Source organism: Leuresthes tenuis, unplaced genomic scaffold (genome assembly GCF_036924035.1).
Source record: "Leuresthes tenuis unplaced genomic scaffold, fLeuTen1.0.hap1 SCAF_19, whole genome shotgun sequence".
Taxonomy (NCBI): domain Eukaryota; kingdom Metazoa; phylum Chordata; class Actinopteri; order Atheriniformes; family Atherinopsidae; genus Leuresthes; species Leuresthes tenuis.
Window position 1 is genome coordinate 19,625,425 of NW_027325373.1, and position 14,885 is coordinate 19,640,309.

The 14,885-nt window shown below is 41.1% G+C and overlaps 2 protein-coding genes across 3 annotated transcripts; both read right to left on the reverse strand.

The window, feature by feature from the left end:
• Positions 1-476: 476 nt before the first annotated feature.
• trappc13 (trafficking protein particle complex subunit 13) lies at positions 477-9,978 on the reverse strand. 2 transcript variants are annotated; one of them, XM_072371613.1, is made up of 13 exons: positions 9,859-9,978; positions 8,652-8,720; positions 5,869-5,968; positions 5,692-5,776; positions 5,468-5,595; positions 5,246-5,318; positions 4,944-4,988; positions 4,547-4,564; positions 1,579-1,712; positions 1,295-1,493; positions 1,105-1,205; positions 854-1,001; positions 477-775 (listed from the first exon to the last, which is right to left on the reverse strand). In XM_072371613.1, exons 1-13 carry the CDS (start codon positions 9,902-9,904, stop codon positions 668-670), a joined length of 1,254 nt encoding a protein of 417 aa, XP_072227714.1. In that variant the 5' UTR covers positions 9,905-9,978; the 3' UTR covers positions 477-667. The 2 variants fall into 2 exon arrangements, with proteins under 2 accessions (XP_072227714.1, XP_072227715.1); XM_072371614.1 differs by lacking the exon at positions 4,547-4,564.
• Positions 9,979-12,053: 2,075 nt separating this feature from the next.
• Positions 12,054-14,577, reverse strand: LOC140276750 (lysosomal membrane ascorbate-dependent ferrireductase CYB561A3-like). The gene is made up of 6 exons (XM_072371552.1): positions 14,544-14,577; positions 14,025-14,213; positions 12,871-13,079; positions 12,623-12,777; positions 12,295-12,448; positions 12,054-12,080 (listed from the first exon to the last, which is right to left on the reverse strand). The coding sequence occupies exons 1-6, from the start codon at positions 14,575-14,577 to the stop codon at positions 12,054-12,056; spliced, it is 768 nt and encodes a 255-aa protein (XP_072227653.1).
• Between the last annotated feature and the right edge of the window lie 308 nt (positions 14,578-14,885).

A 14,885-nucleotide genomic window follows, 5' to 3' on the forward strand; every position in this document is an offset into this window, starting at 1 on the left:
ATTTGCCTTTTTCTTTTAGCAAATTCATTTTACTCAAGACAATTCTTGTCAGCGCTGACCGATGATTTTCATAAACAAACACACTGGACTTCCTTAAATAGCTCCAATGAGTCCTGTTTTTTTAAAGATGAGGCCACAGGATATGTGGAACTTGGGCACCGTTAGGTATGACTAATGTAGAACTGTAACACGTATAACTAAAATACTACACTGAGCCGTTAACCTCAGCACATAAGGACGAGAAGGACTTTCATCTCGAACCTTCCCCTAAAGATGTTCTACTCGGGTCATAAAGAATAAAACTTACAAAACTCAACTATTGCTTCTGAAGGGGGATTCACAAAATAAATAAAAAAAAAGAGTAGATTCCAGAAGTCCATTAAAAATAAGAAAATGTGCATGGTGTTAGATATTTTAATAGCAAAATCCACCGTTGTTAGCATCACATACTGCATGTCCGTAAAAACAGGAGGAAATCAAGTTTACAGAGAATTTATTAACACTATTACACATTTACAGGAGTTTTTTTTTTTCAAGGAAAATGATTTCTATTATTCACAATTCATTTAAAATTCAATATCCCCTCCTTAAGTTGCAAAAAGAGAGAACTATCAAGTGCAGAGTTCCACGGTTGGTCCATTCATATCTAAAAAGGCAGTTAAAAGTTCTAGCACTCGTTGCTGGTGTACGGGCAGACCACACACACCTGTGCTATGTCATCGTACTCGTACGTCCTCTTCAGAAACGTGTCCGTGAGCCTCAGCCCGGAGACACTCTGAAACAAAGAGGAGGAGAATGTGATTTAAAAAAAAGAAAACAAACTAAATAAAAACCTTGAAAGTTTGGATCGTACCTGCAGACCCTGGACAGAGGAGAAGACGGCGAGGGGCAGCGAGAGGGAGGCACCGGGACTCAGTTTGCCCAGCTGCTGCCCTGATATACCACACCAGTGGATGGACCTGGTGTTGCACATCTCCAGCAGCAGGTCCATGGTTCTTTCACTGCAACGTGAGCATTAAAGAGAAGCTTTTAGGGTGCATTCGGATCATCTGATCTCATGTCACGTAGCGTTAAAGCTTTCCCCACGCGGGCGGCACGTCGCACCTGCAGTTGGTGATTTTACAGATGATGTCAAAAGGTTCTTCGAGGTTTACAGTGTCGGGGATCATCTCCAGAGACAGCCTAATGTCTCCATAACCTGGAGCCTGAGGGGCACAAAAGAATCAAAGCGAATAAAAGATAAAGATCAAGTGTTTTACGCTGAGAGGACGAGTCAAAGAGGGGACTGTAATACCATTCTTTGCAGCTGACTGGTCTGCAGCCTTCCTCTCTCTCCGAGATTGGTCTTCCACACGATGTCCAGCTTTCCTATCACCGTCACTCCCTTGATGACGCCGGCCTTCTCCGCGTACTCCGGCTTTGGCTTCAGGCAGTACAAGTACTGCCGTGTGTCCATGGGCTGCAGGTAGGACATTTTCCCAAATGTGGACTCTCTGCACGATAAAAACATGAAGAAATGGAGCTGAGAATCGAGTTTCCATCCACGTTTTTGTGCTCAACGGGGGAGGAATTATTTACCCATGATCCTCAGATGTGACCGTGTTGAGCTCTGTGACGTTGTACATCATGGAAGGTTCTAGAGACACTTTCTCCATGAACATTGGTGAGGTGGTGATGTTCTGGATCTGAGCTTCCAGAAACACTTCGTCTGTCTGGAATGGAGAGCTCAGGGGTCACATTAATACTTACTGTTACCCATCATGTACACTTACATAGTCTCTTAGGTGAACTGAGCAACACGTGGACTTTATCTTCAGCTATCAACGAGGTTAGACTAAAAATTCTACTGCCTCAAAAGGATAAATTCACATTTTTCAAGTTTGTCCAGAGGCCCGACTCACATGCTCACATGAGCATTTCAAGGGTTTTTGGTGGCTGTAGTTTCTTCCTGTCTTTACTGGCCACGACCAGCGCCCTCACACGTCATAAAAGTGAGAGCCGATGGACGAAATCCACATGCAAAAAGAACAGTTTCAAGTTTAACCAAAGGTAGTGAGATTCAGCAGCCCGAGCGACGCAGAACAAGGCGATGATACGCACTGAAAATAACATTAACTTTGGAAAACAGATGTTTTCTTTGACTAACTCCAACTGCTGAAGCGTGGCGTTTGCTTACGCTGACCTTTTTGCACAAATGAGGGGCGTGAGTTCTGTCCACCAGCACACGAAGAGCTCTTTTCACAGCCAGTACGGACACGAAGAGCTCTTTTCACAGCCAGTACGGACACGAAGAGCTCTTTTCACAGCCAGTACGGACACGAAGAGCTCTTTTCACAGCCAGTACGGACACGAAGAGCTCTTTTCACAGCCAGTACGGACACGAAGAGCTCTTTTCACAGCCAGTACGGACACGAAGAGCGATCATACACGGCTTTCAGGCATGTGAGAATAAAATGTGAACCCATCCTTTGAGCTACTCTCCAGGGGATGGGAGTCATTCGGTGACTGTTTAATCAACCATCCTTGGAGGACAAACATTTAAACACAAAAACAGAGTTGGCATAGAGAATTTGATTCTATCGGGTTTGCTCAGTGTACCTCTGAGGATATGTTAGTACCAGTGCTGCAGAAAAACAGTGGAGGCTGCACAAGTTTGACTGACTTTAGTGCTTCAACTTTACTTTCTGAGTTATTCACAATGGTTTCTCACACATCAACTTGCTGAGCCTTTTTGTTTTAAAGCCATTTTGCCTTTTATTTGGACACCAAAGTCTAGCTACTGTGGGGTGGATGACAAATGAAACGACACGTAGAAACAGTTTGGTCAACTGGGGGTTGAGATTCTGCTGACCGGGGCATTTCTTCCCTTGTTGAATGCACCATAAGCATTTGAACATTGTTACATCCAGGCCATGCGATATTAACCAATCAGCTCTTTACTTGTGAGTCACTCTGGATAAAAGCACCTGCCAGGTTAATGTAGTGAGTGTTTGAATGACTAAAACAGTACCAACAGTAACCAAGGAGCAGGAAAATGTGATTTAGTACTGAGCAACATGAGCTGAAGACGCTCCTCTGTCCAGCGTTTTAACATGAAACTCGCCCATTATTAAATGAAAGGTTGCGATTGGTCTGAAGGTCTGAGGTAGAGCGCGCCTCATTTTAAATTTTAAATTTACCCTCCAAAGGCCCGCTCATATGTCCTGATCAGGTCCTGATCAGAAGGCTCATTTTAAAGGTTGCTCAGTGTTAGCACATTCATTCATGCTTGCCTTGGCTGTGCTTTATTTAAGTTTATTTCAAGTGGAAATGACAAAATATGACGGCTTAACATAACCCTCTTATGTGTTAACCGTTCGCTGCCGTTAAACGCATCGAATCAAGAGAAGAACCAGCAGTGACATAAGCTTATTATTAGTTTCGATTTTAGTAACCAGCATAATCTTATGTCACGTGGAATTGGAGGTCAGTCGTTTATTTAGTGAGGCGTTTCGATAAACCTGCATTTCAGTTGGAATTAACACGTCAAACTAACTGTTTGGTCAATTTGTGTTTTTATTAAATACTGTTTAAGGTGGAAAAATGACACTGATGTCTTAACTTAATGTGGAGAGCTCATTTACTACGCTGAAAAACTAAATCTAATTCATAAAAAAAAGGAAAATGTACATGATTGTACAGAATCTCACATGAATTACTTTCTTGATTATAATGGGACTTAAATGAGTCAAACAGTGAAGGTGTTCCACATTACTCGCCTTCACGTGCTGCAGGACTGTGGTTTTTCTAACTACTGTAGTTGATGCTTTGTGGGAACAACACACTCTGCCTCTCTATCAGTCAGTTTGTTTGTGCAGCCTCTACTTCACAGTGAAATTCAACAGGAATAAAAGCAGAGATTAGTTCATGCCTGAAATTCATAATACGCTTCATTGACTCTGAATTAAGTTAATATAAATTCCCAGAGCTTAGCAGCTCTGCTCCATGCAAAGCCATTCCAACAAAACCCTAACACCTTGTTGAACATGATCGAATATTTCTGTCACATCCGATTAATTTCACATCACCAAAAGTCAAATGATTGGAACAAAACAAGAAATTTTGGGTGTGAAATCACCAAAGACGAGACTGTAATCGGCCTGTTCCACCAGCCTGCGACATTCAGCTAAAAATGGAGATTAAAACATCATTTGTGCTCTGACCCGATCAGTTCAATCTTTACAAATTAGCACAAATCGTCGCGTATCCTGCTGCTTTCCCACCGACTGTTTTAACACAATTACTGCAGCTCCCACCCACCAGTTTGATCACCACAAACTTCAATTAAAGACAGTCCAAGCCCTGTGAAGGGTGAGTTTGCAAGAAAGCACGAGCATACAAAGAAAGGGCAAAAGAAAACTCATGGAAGGTCACTGAGGTTGCAGGTGCATTTCCTCCCATTCTTTCATTTTGCACCTTTCTGTGGGCTCAGAGAGACACAGTCTGCTGCACCGAAAAGGATGAAGAGAAGCTAATGTTCAGCCATGAGAACAGAAGGATGAATTACCACAGAACTGAGGTCACTCTAATGGAGAAAATAAAATACAAGACATAATGAACAAATGAAGTTACATGCAACAGTTGATGACAATGAATGTTTGCTGTCAAATATATTCTTAAGAAGCTACTGATATGAAAATGAGGAAAACAAAAAAAAAAAGAAAAAAAAAAAGGGGGGGGGGGGGGGGTGGCTTATTGCCTCTACTTAAGGAAAACCCCTGATCTCCAGCTTTTATGTCATTCTGCTCAGCTCATCTTCCTGGAGACACAAGGGTTTTCCAGGAGGCCTACTCTAAAGCTAACTGCCTCTAAGAGCATCTGGAAATGTTCACGTCTACGACATGAAACACGATACGAAGCGTGTTACGGCTGGCACTTTGCAGCGGTGTCTGAGTGGCACTTACCTCGGCATTGTAGAACTTTGTCTTCACGTCCAGCGGCTTCAAAACCTGGTTGAAAATAGATTGAAAACTGAATGCTGGGCTTTTCTCACCGTGTTGCTCCATTCGGCTAAAAAGAAAAAAGAGGATTCCTACAGCTGGAAAAAGGCTGCGCTTGTTCCTACAGTAAGTTCAGAGGACCGTAAGACGCCAAACCCACACATGGGTGGCTAATTGCATTTGCTGTGTTGCAGGTCTGTGGCATTTCTCAAGTCACCTCCAAGCTATGCGGCGTCATCTACTGAGAGCTCTCAAATACATCTCACCTGGAATTTGAAGAACTTCCGAAAATAGAGTTTCTCCCCGTACTGAGTGGTGTAGCTGACCGCACACACTAATCTGGAGATGTGGAAAGGGGAAAACAGAACTGGAATCAGAAAAGTTTGTCCTGAAAATCAGCTTTTTCTGGTTTTTGTCCTCAGGCGGGAGGACATTTTTGAGACCGATTGAGTGTCAAACCAAAGTTCAAGTAAAACGAAAACACTCACATGTGCGTTCCGATTTCTTTGACTTCGTGGTGGATGACATCATCGATGCAGCACTCGGATTTGAGCTCTGCTACGGCGGAGTTTGACGCAGAAAGATTGAGCCTCTGCGAGCTCGTCTGTAGATCAGCCTGACGGGAGTCGCGGCACAAAAGGCGAAAGAATCAGATGCCAACAGGAGCGAAAAGTGCAATGTTTGTCAGACGGTGATTTTGTCTGTGCCGTACCTTCACGAGAATGTCTTTTACGACTTGGTTGCTGTCATTGTGAACACTTATGTAACTGGAGAAGGTCTCGCCGAGAAAAATATTTCTGTGAAACACAAAGAGAAGAGTTACACACAAAAAAAAACCTGCTTTGCAGCAGTTTAAGTTTGAGTCGATGGGAAATAGAAGCGTTTATACCCAAAGTTCTGCGGTAATGTGAGCATCTCTCCCAGCATTAACGACTCTGCTCCTTTTATAGTGGAAGGGTCTTCCCTCATAAGTTTTCCAAACAAATCCCCTTTGAAGACAAAAACACAAGTTTAATAGACACTCGTGGCTTTGACTCTCTGGCTCCACTGATAGCTGCATGTCATTGGCCTTGTAAAGCAGTGGTGGGGCTCATTTTGCCATCACGGTTTGGCTTCATGCATCTGGTTGATCGGTTCCTTGATCCTGCCTCCCATCTGCCTCTCTGACACCTTTCTGAATATGAAACTGCTCTGTCGGGGCTGTGATTTCATGCGAGCGCCTCGCCGCCACCTCTCTTCTCTGTTTGGTCAGTGGTTACACGGTGCTACTTTGGTTCTAAATGCACTTCCAAGTGAAAGCTGAGACATTTCTACTACTGTCTGCTAGTTTCTGTGTACACTTTGAGGTACTTCCTTAAAGTTCTGCATGAAGACACCAAGTAGTTTATTCCTGGAGACTGAGTCAGGCTTTGTATGACCTCCTTCTGCTACATCGCGCACACACACACACACACACACACACACACACACACTCTGATGGGAAAACTGATATAAAACTGTTTTTATTGTGGTTGGGTAATGATCGTATTCCTTTGTTTAAAACACACACCGGGCTGATTTTCATTACTTGCTTTGGAGTGAATTAACCAGTTTGCATGATGCTGTCAGCAGGTGGCAGTAAATGCTTGTATTCCCGTAGAAGGAGCCGATTGTCCGTGTTATCGATGACGTAGGTTACATATCCTGATGCAACACAACTCAACTCAAGCAAGACCGGGGTTTTTTTCCCCCTCAAATTTGCCATTTCTATCGACTTCTTCTACTTTTCAGTGTCAAAATGCACATCAAAAAGGTTCAAATAAATATTTTAAAGGGTGTCTTGATTCACAAAAGGCATTCGGAGAGGAGAGATGTGGTTAGATGGAGACGCTATAAGGGAGGATGCATTAGTCTGTTCTTTGTCATCTGTGATGCCTGAAGGGAGCACACCTTAAATCCAGATTGTAAATTGAATTCAAAGTCAATATAAACATGGTCACAAGCAGCTTTAATGCTCATCTGACAGAAATAATCTAATTCAATGCAGTAGGCTGGAAGAAAACAGTGGTTTGGTGATGCAGCTGCGTCACGCCTCATATTTAACCAACGTCAGAAAAAAAAAAAAAAACATGCAAATATGTGACATTTTACTAAATGTCACCTCGAGGCTTCTGCTCACATCACCAATGGGAAAAACAGCAGATTCTTATCAAAGAGAGGCGCAAGGAGAGGAGTCAAGGGGAGCAACGGAGTATGTGCAAACTGGAAAATGGAATAAGAATCAACAGGCTCTGAAAAAAGAAGGAATCCTATCCGAGAGGAGATGCTGAACGTTTAAGGGGCACTCATCACAAGCACCATCACAACACAAATGAGGGAATATCCGAGGAAGAAAGGTGTTCCAGTCCTACAGCAGAGTTTCAGGGACTCGTAGAATCAAAGCCTTAGAGCACTGAAATTATTCCAGCAAACTTACTCAGACACTTCATGTTTTTTCCTTTTGACTTATAAACTGTCTTTGTTTCAACCGTAAGTCCTTTTAAACAGTCCATTTGTGTGTCCTGCTGGGTTCAATTCTCTGTATAACATCAATTATACTGCTCACACTTCTGTAACCATTATCACGACATCCTCCAATGTATCCATCTCTATTACCAACATCAACAGTTGGATCTCATTGTATGGTTTAGCTAACAGTGCAGTAGTTAAAGAAAAGGGGAACACTTTTACTCATCTTTAAATACTTCAAGATAGACTTTCACTTCACTGCTACTGACTATATAAATAGAGAAACTACCTAGAAGTGTCTGTGTGATTGATGGTTTCTGTGGTGTTCGGTTACCGGTGCCCTGCTTGGTCTGCACTCCACTAAACTGAAAAACAAACAGTTAAATCTCTAAGCAGCCTTGCTGTCCAAGAATGTGACCTTGGACTGTAAATCTATATCTACAGACGTAAACTAAATCCAATCCCCATACCTGTAAAAAAATTCCATGAGGGTAGTTAGTGTTCTTCTTAATCAAAAAGTGAGCCTTAGCATGAGGTAGATGCAATCCTCTCAGGTTTATGGTCTCTGTCCTTAAGTTGCCTCCCAAACTGCAACAAAATGCTGACCAGAGCCTCTCTCCAAACCAAAGCATTATAAATTTTACATCAGTCTTTAGAAGCAGTTTCTTGACTCAGTTTCTCAACAAACAGTTATGGACTAAATAGAAGAGCAGCTGAAATAAGAGAAAAATCTCTCAAGTCACAAAGATTCCAAACAGAGTTTCCACAATCTGATGAACAATAACAATAGGTTGAGGCAAAAAGTAAGAAATTATCCTACAATCACAAGACTTTTGTGTCACTACTCAGGTTTGTTTTTTCCCCTCTCGGCTTTATTAAGATAGTTATACACCTGCAATGAGCAAGTTTCCAGACTATCCCATAACATGCAGATCAAGTGATATTACAGGCAACGATAGAGAGACTGCTATTGGATGACACAAAATTAATCTATGTTGAAAGATTCAAGAGGTTAGACATCACTGACTCATGTAATCCACATTTGAGCTAAAGAGATGCTGGGGAAACAACAACAAAGTGGACTGATGAGTCAGTCCACAGCCATGGTGCTTAAATGCATTGCAATGTGAGCCGAAAAACAGAAAATGTGGTTCTACCCAGGCTCGTTGTTGTGGACGGGCTCACCTGGAAGATCTCGGTCTTCACACGTCACCGGCAGGTTTGTGAAGAGAGTCGGTTTCGTTAACCGCATCACTGTAAAGCAAAGTGGTGTCGGTGAGGTTAGTTACTGCGGTGATGCATTTACCTGTTTGAAAACCAGCCTCAGAACACAGATCATCACACATCAACCTTGTGTGGGAATGCCTCGAAGTGACAGAAACAGTGGAAAATAGGGCTGCAACCAAATGTTATTTTCTCTATCAACTTGGTCATTTGGAAATCATTCGGTCTGTCAAGATGTCCATTTGGATGCAGCATATGTATGCTTCTCTCTTTAAGACCTACAGGGACGTTAACTCCTTTCATGTAACGTTAAGGCTCTCAAGTTTGAAGTTTTTTGGTTTATTCAGTCACACAGTAAACAACAAATGTGTTCGGTACAATCAAAGCCTTTTAAAGTGACTGAAAAGGCACAGGCTGAAGCGTAATGCTTATATTTACGCCTGTTCTATTGAAAAAATATATATAAATCAGCTACCCATCAATATATGTTTTTTACAAGTACAAGAAAATAAATTAATAATAATAGTGATAAAAAAACAGTTGCATTCAATAAAGTGACAGTCGATCAGCTGAAGTTTACAATTTGTGTCTGCTGATCTCAAATAGTTGGATGTCAACAACGATTCTGGTATAACATTTAACACCGTATTATGAATAACATTCAACGACATATAACATTTAACATATCATATATTGAACACTTATTATGAAAAAACATTGATACCAATTAAACAGAAACAGAGTGAAGACTGTTGGTCTTGTGACCGCCTGACAAATTATTTGACATACGCGGACACACTTGCTAAAGACAAGACAGCATAGCTGCAGCAGTTATATTATTGGGAAACCTAAGCTAAGTGTTTTAGCTACTGCTGACAACACATAAAAAACTCCCTAAATTACACTATGACAACTTAATTGACACTTTATTTCTACAGTATCTACAGTCTCATATTTTAGTTTCGAAAAGAAACGCGCTCTGTAAAGCTACACCAGCCAACAACATTATGTTGATAAATTAATAACCCACTGGAAGCTGTTGCTAATAGTTACCGCTATTAGCATCTATACTGCAGCCACGGCTATCTACTACACATCTAACAAACCCGTCTGTTCTACCGCTAAACATCCTCTGAAAATACAATATTCGTTGATGAAAAGCAAATACCTTTTAACGCAAGCAAGTGCTCCTGCTTCGTCTGATTTACATCCATTTTGAGAAATGAAAAGTCTTAATCTACAAGCCACTTAGCTAGCTGGGTGATCATCTGGCTAGCTGATAAACTTTGACCCTAAAGGAAACGAAATTCTTCTTCGTCCTCTAAAATAGGAAAGACTGTAGACAGAATGTAGTACTGCCCCTCACAGTCTGAGATGGGCATTACAAAAATATTTTATTTTATTTTATTTTATCCAAGGCAAAATTAAACTGGTGCATAGTTTATATTACGCTTGTTGTATTCAAATAACTACTTCTTCTTGTTTCGGGCATTTAAATGACATCTTACCATCCATTCTGGTAATATATACATTATACACACAGACACGTATACCGGCCACTTCATTAGGTACACCTTGCTAGCAAAAAGATTGGACCCCCTTTTGCCTTCAGGACTGCTTTAATTATTCGTGGCATACTTTCAACAAGGTGTTGGAAACATTCCTCAGAGATTTTGGTCCACATTCACATGATAGCATCACACAGTTGCTGCATATTTGTGTGTATATATATATATGTATAGCCTATACATATAAATGTGAATACAAGGGCTGTCAAAATTGATTAAATGATTGTAAATATAATAATTGTAAATATATATATCAATATGGATACATATATCCATTAAGGCGTTAAATTTGACATATTTATAGAACGTGCGAACGGTAATCTTGCCTAAAAAGCTCATTTTGGATTAAAAGGTTACATTTCAGTTAACTTGCTTTAATTTTGAGAGCTCGAACGTTTTTCCAATCTTCTATTGTCTAATTTTGGTGAGCCTGTGTGAATTGTAGCCTCAGTTTCCTGTTGTTAGCTGACAGGAGCTGCACCCGGTGTGGTCTTCTGCTGATGTAGCCCATCTTCTTCAAGGTTCGACGTGTTGTGCGTTCAGAGATGGTATTCTGCATTCCTTGGTTGTAACGAGTGCTTATTTGAGTTACTGTTGCCTTCCTGTCATCTCGAACCAGTCTGCCCATTCTCCTCTGACCTCTCACATTAACAAGGCATTTTCGTCCACACAACTGTCGCTCACAGGAAATTTTCTCTTTGTCGGACCATTCTCTGCAAAACCAAGAGATGGTTGTGTGTGAAAATCCCAGTAGATCAGCAGTTTCTGAAATACTCAGACCAGCCCGTCTAAGCCATTTGTGTTAACAAGCAATTGAACAGGTGTACCTAATAAAGTGGCCGGTGAGTGCATATATATGTGTGTGTGTGTGTGTGAGTGTGTGTATACATATAGTCCCTCTTCATGCACCATCTACATGTGGTTGTGATATCACATGTTGCACTCCATTAACATCTAATGGAGTGCAACGCGATACATCTGCATCATATTTGGTCATCAAAGAAGCATCAATCGTTCAGTTTAACTGGATAAAGAAGAAATAAACTTTTAGTTTGAAGAGTGCCCAACATTGACTTTGTCTTTCTATCATGTTTGAACACTTAATTGTAATTAATTCTAATGTTCTTTGTTTTGTCTTTGGAATGCTATTATTTCGACTGGCTTTATTTGGCTTAATCATTGCGTGATATCTTATTTTGTACAGCACTTTTGTTTAATTTTTGAAGAATTTACGAGTAGTCTATAAATAAACGGCATTTACAGTTATCACAATGATGATGATGTGTCATTGTGGGGGCTTTGTTCGTAGAATAGACATCAAGAAAGCTTTACTTTATACCAAGAGCCTAAAATGTTTTTTAAATAGACAAAAATTTCAACTGTAGCTGTTTTAGCGTGCTTTATTCAAAACAGAATACCACAGTCACACTGCAAAAAAGCTGTGGTTGTCATTAATTGCAGATTCAACTTTGCAGGAAGAGGAAAACAGAAAAAATTCCTTTAAAAAAAGCATCCATCAGACTCTTTACAGAAGAGTCAATCCTCTGAAACACATTTTGCGACCCATGAAAAACAAGAAGGAACAACTGTGACAAGCAGGGATAATATCTGCATTACAAGGAGGCTTTGCTTCTCAAGTAGATTCAACCATAGAACATCAGATCAGTTTTGTACAAGTCTGGTCATATGAAACAACAAAGAGTTGTTTTATTCATCCTCTGTATACACTGATACCATCACAGTTTTCATGTGGCTGTGAAGACATGATTGAAGCTGGACTCTTCGGGCCTGGATTTCATGTGCCATGTTCACTGAGCAGAGGCTGCAATTTGAAATGACATCCGCATTAATATCTTATCAAGACAGCGCAAATACAGAGAGAAGCAGGGATGAAAAACGCGAAAATACAATGAATATGAATGATGGAAGATGAAAAACAAGTTTATCAGTTAAACAGTTGCTCCAACTTTACAGATTCAGACCAAAATAACATACTTCTGTCTGCTTCGGTCATATCGTTCATATAGAATACTCACATAAGCACTTTCATCTGTTTCTGGCCGCTGCCACTGGGCTTTGGATAAGATTCCAAAGACGATCAACCCAAAAGCCATAATGAGGATACCGAGAAAATTAGCAAACTTTGCTTCCACAGGCAGTGCATCATATGATTCTCCAGTGTCTCCGTCACTGCAGCAGATGGAGGCATTGGGTTAGAAGGAATTTTTCACTTGAATACATATTTTTTTGTCATTCCCATACTGCACAGACTCCAGCATCGTGATTCTGTTAATGTTACAGCTGCAATCCCATTTAGATTAGGAGGACAATTCGTTGTCATCTGTTGGATATTGAAGTACTCACAGAGAAAAGAACAGTTTTTCGCCGATACCGCTGATGCAGGAGGTCAGGCTCAAAATTAAGATTGCGCTCCCCAACCAGATATGGGCTGGTTTGAGACTGGCGCGGAACCACCGAGGAGAACAGGGCAATAAGAAGCCAGCCAGCCCGAGGACCCACTGTCCAGCAACACGAGGTCACAAAAGAGGTCAATTATACTAACAGCTCCTTTTACAAAGCAAGATAAATGTGTAAATATTAGTAATCTGTACCTGAAATGCAAACAGGACCACAGTACAGATGCCCACCCAGCTGTGCAGAGAGTACATGTCAGGGATGCCAGCAGCTCTGTGGAAGTCAAACACAGCACACAAGCCCAGGATGGACAGAAGAAGGGCCAGAAACATCAGTGCAGCATGCGCCCACTTCCAGATGGACTTCCTCTGCTTCCAGGTGAAAGGTACGCGATACATCACAGCCGCTGCAGACCAAACCCGGAAACAGAGTGTTTGTCGTGGTCGCATTATATAAAGTGACAGATAAATAACTTCAGCTGAGACATTTCTGAGAAATGATCGTATTTAACTAAAAAAAGAAACAACATCTCTATCAGTGGAACTCTCTTTTAATTCAAACATTTCTTGGTTCTATATATTTTGACACTGTGCTGATGCACAGTTCAAAACTGCACGCACAGAAATAAATCTGCCTTACATCTATTTTTCACCAAATGCTAATGAAGTTCTTCATCTATTTAGTATGACGCCACGGAAAAGGGTAAAGTAAGAAAGAAAGGTCAAAATCAATCCTGACACTTTGTCTCCACCTCCATTAAACATCGATCTGACAATTTACACAACAGCTTATCGAAGATTACGCTGATGACATCGCTCAGATGTTCAGAAACTCTCCTCAGAGCCACAGATGGCATGAACCAACTGTTTTCACAAGCAGAGCTCTGCCCATTGTGGCAAATCAGCTGAGACTCCTGGAAAAACTGGTGGAATGGTCTTTTAAAGCTGATGTTTTACTGTTCTAAGCGTTATATAAACGACATCCTACAGAATCGTAATGATTGATCAAAATCTTCAAAAACGTGTTAAAAATCCCAACAACTGATAAAAAGATTGAAACTATAAAAACAATGAAACAATTTAAAACAGAAAAATGGTCAAAGTGCTCTGGTTCCACAGCTCAGGACACATAGCAGGTGTAAAGCAAACACAAGCATCCACAGTGATGGAAATTAGCAAGGATAAAATGAACAAATCAGAAGAAAAACAAGAAGCTGACTACAATCAGAAGGAAAAAAATTGGGGGAACTTTCTTTGCCAAGTTTGAAATTTGGGTTCGGAGGTTTTTGTGAAAATTTGCTGACGGACAATGACTAGAGAAGGGCTGGTATGACCCCAGTATGAAAGCTTACCAATGCCATACAGAACTACCAGGCCAGACACCATGAGGACAGGATGCCAGTTGAACTGCAGGTCGGAGCCATTCCAAGCGAACCCACCCAGCCACAGTGAGCTCCAGAGGCTCACGAACAGCACACAGAGCAGGCCCAAACACAGGCACAGCCCGTAGGTGACATAGAAAAACACAGGCGGATTCGCACCTGTGAGCGTGGGAGAGAGACAGAAAGCGTTGCTACTCCACCAGAACAGTGCAAGGCTGTGAGAACATTTTGATCCAAGTTGGTTAAAAGTTTATGAACATTTATGAACTTGCTCTACCATTTGAGAAAAAATGAAAAAATATGCTTTAGATCGGCCAGTTTTACAGTAATATACATACAGCATACACTGTCAGATCATTGTTGCTGATTTCACTAAATATTTCATTGTTGCAGCTGATTTAAGTGGCAAATTGTCACCGCTTTATATTCTTTTTAAATCTTAAGTAATAGCCTTGGATCTTTTTTCTGTTGAGAAAAATCTGTACTTACCACTGATGTGCTTCTCTGCCTCATGTGGATCCATTATTTCGACAGGAAAATGCTGCTCTCCTTTCTGTTTTATATCCGTTCATCAGGAGGTGATTTCAGGCGGACAGATTTCATCAGAAATGGCTTCTGATGTTAAATAAGCCTGCCGGTGGAGGGAGGGATGGGCTTTGTGGGGTTTGTTTTGGAGGAGCGTGTGACGAAGATGCTGATAAAGTTTTCCCAGCATTATCCTGGTCACTGAAGGGTACAAGTCACTGTTACAGTTGAGTGAAAAAAAAAAAAGGTAGAAACTGGTTACTTTCTAAGATATATTCAAGCACGGATAAGCCTTTGTTCCTCTGA